Source organism: Morone saxatilis, unplaced genomic scaffold (genome assembly GCF_004916995.1).
Source record: "Morone saxatilis isolate NCDOM2014 unplaced genomic scaffold, NCSU_SB_2.0 Contig9, whole genome shotgun sequence".
Taxonomy (NCBI): domain Eukaryota; kingdom Metazoa; phylum Chordata; class Actinopteri; family Moronidae; genus Morone; species Morone saxatilis.
Genome location: NW_023340268.1, coordinates 1,780,583 through 1,787,265, shown reverse-complemented (window position 1 = coordinate 1,787,265; position 6,683 = coordinate 1,780,583). Strand labels below are relative to the sequence as shown.

The window sequence follows — 6,683 nt, the reverse complement described above, 5'->3', positions numbered from 1 at the left end:
AAAAAAACAAAAAGCGCGTCCTCTCTGCTACAGTCATTACGGTATTGCAGCCTTATGGGATTGGTGAGAGCTGCATGTGTGGTTCTCTTCAGAAGCATTGCTCTTAAAACCATGGCTCAGCACAAGTTCATTGGTAAGACACGTCGTTCAGTAGCTAGTTACTAAAACATACAGAGATGATAAAAGAGTTAAAGTGTCACTAAATGCTGCTGCTGGTGTAAAGACACACACAGGCCTGTCTGTTCAGGTAGCATGGCAGCTATCAGATAGCCAGCACACAGCAGTCAGAGAGGATGTCAGAGGGTGTCACTCTGGTTTATAGCAGCACTGCAGCTGTTTCTACTGTCTGCAGCATTAAACTGAGGAAGTCATGAAGGTGGTGGAGGCAAACTGTTGGAGTTAAACCCCACAGGGAGAGACTCAGCATGGCTGTAAACTAGCAGGGGTATATTTAGGTTAAGATTTTGGTATCTTTTCTATCATTTAATACACTGACAACTCCTGTTTAAGTGACATATTTTATGGATATTTCATATTATATTCAAAACTGTACAATTAATCCAAATAGGGAACTGCACAAAGTCTGTGTAAAACAAGGGATTTGGATGCATTTTGAGCAGATTATGTCCTGTTTAAGGAACATTTTATACAATTATCTGTTAGTATTATGTATTTTATACAATCATACATACTTAATCAGCTTTTTTTTTTTAACAAATTCTGTGTTTTTATTATTAAAACTATTAAACACTTAATAATTTACTTTACATTTACTTTTCTTCAAGTAAGAACTGAACCAAATGTAGAAATACAGTCCTGTTGTGTATATTTTTCAAGTTTTCTTAAACGCCTTAAAACCAAGAAGGCCTTGCATATTTGTCAGACTAATTGATGAGAATTGATAGAGAAAATAATTGTTATTTGCAGTCCAAATAGAAAACATATGCTGTTCAATAATGCTCTGGTAATTACTACATTATGTTGTCCCTACCATACACCTGTAATGTACCAATGTATTGACTGTATTGATCCGTACCAGCTAGATCAGTTGTGACTGTATTAATAACATACTCTCTGCAGGAGGAGACGTTGGTACCAGTATCACAGATATCGATTGCAGCACATCAACTAAGAATCACAAGAACATGTTTGGTGACATGTGGCAGTATGGGTAAATTCCAACCTCTCCCTCTGCAGATATCGGGGTGAACCTGACCGATCCCATGTTCAGAGGACTCTACAGAGGGAAGCAGAAACACGACGGTGAGCTAGTTCATGCTTTTGACTCGTCGGCTGTTGAGACAACGTTAATCTGAGACCGGCTGTGATTTTCTTTTCGACAGATGACTTCAATCAGATCATCGACAGAGCGCTCAAAATCGGGGTTGAAAAGGTAAGCTTACTCTAATACAAGTGGCATTGCTTTATGGTTGGCAGAGACTGAAACAGCTCAACAACTACTGGATGGATTGCCATTAAATTCAGTACAGACATTCATGGTCCTGGACGATGAATCCTACTGAGGTTTCCTCTAGTGCAATGGTTTTATAACTGGGGTACGGGGACCAACAGGGGTCGTTGAGTGGGTTGTAGAGTGTCCCCAGCAAAAGAATATTTCAACTTTTATCACATTTTTGGAATAGTAGGCCGATCATTGTTTAATCACTGATTGACTATGAGGACTTTATTATCTTCAAACCAAAAGAAACAAAAAACAAAACTTAAGACCAAATCCTTTCAAATTGTGGGTCCGTGGTCGTGTGCATTTATTCTGGGGGATACATCTAGCACCATCATCAGGTCAGAAGTATAATTTGTCCAATACTTTGGTTTATGACCATAGAACTGCAAAACGAATGACATTCCCGTCACCTCAGCTTTGTGTTTAGTGCTAGTTAGCAAATGTTTGCATTGTCGTGTGTGTGAAAGCACCACTGTAATTACAGCCTCACAGAGCAGCCAGCATGTCTGTAGACTCTTGTTACTGTACACTGAAAAAAATCCCATTTAAATGTCCCCAGTCTCATTTGTATTAATGTTAATATTTGTTGCGTTGTTGCAGTTTATGATCACAGGAGGAAATCTTGAAGACAGCAAGGAGGCCCTTAAACTAGCTGAGAGCAGAGGTAATGAGACCAAATAAGGTTTTTGAACGTACTTAAATAGGTGATTTTCTGCCTGATGTTTTCCTCTATGCTGGACCATTATAACGATATATTTACATTTATTACAGAGGAGTTCTTCTGCACGGTCGGCTGCCATCCCACCCGCTGCAGTGAGTTCGAGCAGAATGGAGAATCCCAGTACTTCTCAGGGCTGAGGGAGCTGGCGACGGCACACAGAGGAAAGGTGGTGGCCATCGGAGAGTGTGGACTAGGTGTGTTCTGTCAGAGGGGTTGCATTTGAGCAGTAATTAAAAAAAATACAGAGATGATTTACATTTTTATCCACAAGAAATGAGTCACTTACAGCTCATTGCTTTTTGTTGTCCTGACACTATAGTCTATATGTATGATATAGAGTAAGAGTAGTAGATAAGCCTTTATTGATCCCCAAGAGGGAAATGCAGATGTTGCAGCAGCTAAGACACAGAGAAGTAAATGCAGATAAATAGAGAAAAAGTAAGAAATACATAAACAAGAGGTAAAATATCCTAATACTAATAATGATTCTACTCATACTAATAATAAAACAATTCAAGTCAAAGTTAAAAGGCAAGCAGGATGCATACACCTTACCCTAATGGTGCAGTACTGTCTGAGCAAGGTGTAATATACTAAACACCATATATAGTGTAGCATAATAGAGGATCGCACATGAGTTATGTTGCCTATATTTTGTATATTATTGAATTCAATATTGTATTTATGTGTAAGTGTAAGAGTATTACCGTATATCAGTGTAAATATATGGACTATAAAATAAAAAGATAGAAGTATAGAGAAGTGATTGTTTGGTGATATGTTGTGATGTGTGTTTCCTCTTGTGTTATAGATTTTGACAGGTTGGAATTTTGCCCAAAAGAAACTCAACTCAAGTAAGTTTATTTTTCTCTATTGAGTATTAAAGCTGCTCTAATTGGCTGCACTTAATTGGCTTTTGACCAGAATGTGTGTTTGTTCAGTTGTCTCACCACTGAATGTGTGACTGAGCTCTGAATATGTCGAATACTTGTTGGATAAATTGTTTAAAGGCGGGGTATGTGATTCTGGATTATACCATGACAAATACAGTGATAGAGTGCAAACAACGACACAGCAAGTAATGCAACTAATGTGAGCTAGGTTGTGGGTTTGCAGACTGAGTGAGGCAGAGAGGACGAGACGGTTTCCCAGAGCCAGCACAGCAGCTCCAGACAGCGATACTCACAACTCTCCTGCCACTACAGCTAACATCGGAACAGCATAACCTGACAAACTAGAAAGTAAACTAAACGCCTGTGGAAAAGTCATTTAACGTTACCTGACACACAAATCCTGTCTGGAATAACAAGTTAGTGTTTGTCCACTTTGTTTGTTCCCATTCACAGAGCCAGGGCTGTGTGCAACCACAGGACTGTAAAGCTAGCAGACTGTGAGGAGATGTTTGTTGAATTTGAAACAAAGTGAATTGGATTAGAATCACACTACCTAGAATCACTTACCCCACCTTTAATCGAAAGTTTTAAATTTACAAGTTCCCAAAGCCCACACTGACATGTTCAAATAAATGTCTTGTTTTTGTCAGACCAACTGTCCAAAACTCAAATATATTCAATTAGCAATAATATTAAACAAGAAAAGTGTCTCTTTGTTTGATAAATGACACATGATGCCACGCCATTATTGAGTACAGTTCTGGAATCGTCTTCATTTGGACGCACTCATCATTGTCTCTTTCTGGTCTGTAACAGATACTTTGAGAAGCAGTTCGACCTGGCAGAGGAGACCAAGCTGCCCATGTTCCTCCACTGCAGAAACTCCCATCAGGAGTTCATCGGTAGGTTTGTGCACCCAAGACCTGGTCTTCTGCATGAGAGGGGTATTTTGTTTTAGACAAAGCAGTTTACTGTTTCTTTGTCTCTGTTTCGACAGAAATCATGAAGAGAAACCGAGACCGATGTGTTGGAGGAGTGGTGAGGACATTAGTTTTATATTATATACTAGAATTAAAGTGTGCACTGTATACTCGTCTTCACAGTTAACTGTTTGCTGGGAATTATTCAGTTTGCAGTTTAAAGACTGAACACAGAATTGAAAGGACTAGAGTTGGAGATGCTGATTACCTTTTTAATTCTTTCTTTCAGGTCCACTCGTTTGATGGGACTGCAGAGGACGCAGCTGCACTCATTGACCTGGACCTCTACATTGGAATAAATGGATGGTGAGAGGATTTTCCCCTTGAACCTGAAGACTAAACCTGTCATTACAGGGACGGGCGATCTGGCCAATAATAATCCATCAATCTATTTAATTGTAATCACTATCCAGCCAAAAAAACAGGAACCGACAGTCGACAGCAACGTCTGATGCATTTTTAATCAACCAAACAAGTTGTAACTATTGTCTTGAAGCTTGTGAATCAACTTAGAGGAAAAATCATACTTATTTCACTAATAGGGATGAGTGTGTACACCATTATCTGTATCTGATCAGCCAACTAAACTGTCTATATTTTGTATCTGTACTTGAAATTTTTTAATACAAGTTGCTCCTCTCCAGGTATTATTGAGACAGGCTGAATAGGCTCAACATGCAGTGACTTAACTGATACACAACTAAACCAAATGTAAACTTCTTTCCTATTCAAAAAAAGCTCAAAATAAAAGCTTCTCTCTTCATATATGGAAAATATTACATCTGGAAGGCTAAACCAAATATTTTGATTCTCAAAATACACAATAATACCTAAACCTCAGGTCAGATTTATCATCTCATAATAGAGTTGTGGTATAGCTCTGTGGTTTTTAAACAAATTAAAGATCATTTCATTTTAAAGCTACCTATTTTTCTATTTTTCAGTTCCTTGAAAACAGAGGCCAATATTGAAGCTATGAAGTCAATCCCCACCGAGAGACTCATGATAGAAACCGGTGAGTTGTAGCCAGTTCATAGGATTAAAGAAGGTATTTGACTAAATGTGGCCACTGAATGGTGAAAGAAAAAACAATAGAATTAACTTTGTTGTCACCACATGAAGCCAAATGTCTGATATTCCAGTTAAATAGCTCAAGAATGATTATTTTACAACATCAGATTTACTTTACTTTACTTTTGAAGCTGTATCACAGTCGTGAAACACTCAAACCCTTTATGGCTTCATCAATACACGTTCCGTATCACATTGCTGTTGTTAGCGTGGTTATTAAACTGTTAAATCCCTTCCTGCTCCTTCCCAGATGCTCCGTGGTGTGGCGTGAAGAACACTCACGCAGGCTCCAAAAACATTAAAACTACATTTCCCACAAAGAAGAAATGGGAGGCGGGGCACTGTCTGAAGGACAGGAATGAGCCCTGTCACATCATGTGAGTAACGTCGGGATGAAGCTGGAGGAGAGGAATCAGCAGTTTACAAGTAGTGATGGGCAGACTGATTCTTTTTGATACATGGGGATGTATCTAACTTTTTATGGTTTAATACTTTTGGCTAAATGTAGCATCAGTTTCTCCATGACACTCTATTACAGTACACACACGTTTAATAGTGCTTCGCTGTTTGTCTCTTGCAGACAAGTTCTGGAGGTGATGGCCGCAGCGAGGGAGGAGGACCCGCTGGAGCTGGCCAACACAATCTACAACAACACCATCAAAGTCTTCTTCAGCTCCAGCTGATGATGAACCAGACTGGACCTTCATGAGATCGACTGAATGACTTCATGAATGTGTGTGTATCTGTATGTGTATGTTTGACCTGTCTGCTTCCCAAATAAAAACATCATTTTTATGGGTTTATCTTTAATGCTGAAACAATTAGTTGTGTTCAATGTAGATATAAATGAAGGTCCTTTTGGGTTTTTGAAGTTCAGCCATGATTCCCTTTCCCTATGTAATTTGAACTTAACAGTCTCTCTTTCAACACATTGACACTCATAATTTCCAAATCTTTTTGTTAATGTAAATATGTTTGATTGTTGAATCACAGATGTGATTTTCGTACATTTATGTCTGTTTGTAAAATTATTTTGCCAAAACTTCATTAACCAAAATATATGTGAAGATGAAACCATTTTATCATCATTGTCCTGTTGCTGCTGTTACATTCCCCCAGACGCAAGTTCAAAAGACACACTGTAGATTTTTTACTTCCTAGGTGTGTACATATATAAATTACTGTATATATTGGTCTATTTTAATGTTATTCTATGAATTTAAGATAAGATATTCCTTTATTTATCTCCCTTAGAAGAAATTCAGGTTGACACAGCAGCAATAGGGCAAAGTAGTGCAAAACAGAGAACAAAGAATATCACAAATAAAAATATTACAAAATACAAAATATAATAGAAGATATAAAACTATAAACTATAACTATATATAAACTATAAACTATAAATGAAAGTATATACACTATGCATTGTTCAAGTAGGACAAGGAGTGCAAAATATGAGCCGAAAATTAAACTTGACTATAACTAAAAAACTAAAATTGAACTGTACAAGTGGAAATTGGATATAGTGCAAAAGGTTTGTGCGTTGTAGGTAGGAG

General features: G+C 37.9%; 1 protein-coding gene across 1 annotated transcript; it reads left to right on the top strand.

Moving 5' to 3' along the window:
- The first annotated feature begins 34 nt into the window (after window positions 1-34).
- tatdn1 (TatD DNase domain containing 1) lies at window positions 35-5,937 on the top strand. Its single transcript, XM_035681300.1, has 12 exons — window positions 35-133; window positions 1,198-1,263; window positions 1,344-1,393; window positions 2,063-2,126; window positions 2,234-2,377; window positions 2,995-3,037; window positions 3,893-3,978; window positions 4,074-4,114; window positions 4,286-4,362; window positions 5,001-5,071; window positions 5,378-5,504; window positions 5,708-5,937. The coding sequence occupies exons 1-12, from the start codon at window positions 55-57 to the stop codon at window positions 5,808-5,810; spliced, it is 951 nt and encodes a 316-aa protein (XP_035537193.1). The 5' UTR covers window positions 35-54; the 3' UTR covers window positions 5,811-5,937.
- Window positions 5,938-6,683: the final 746 nt, after the last annotated feature.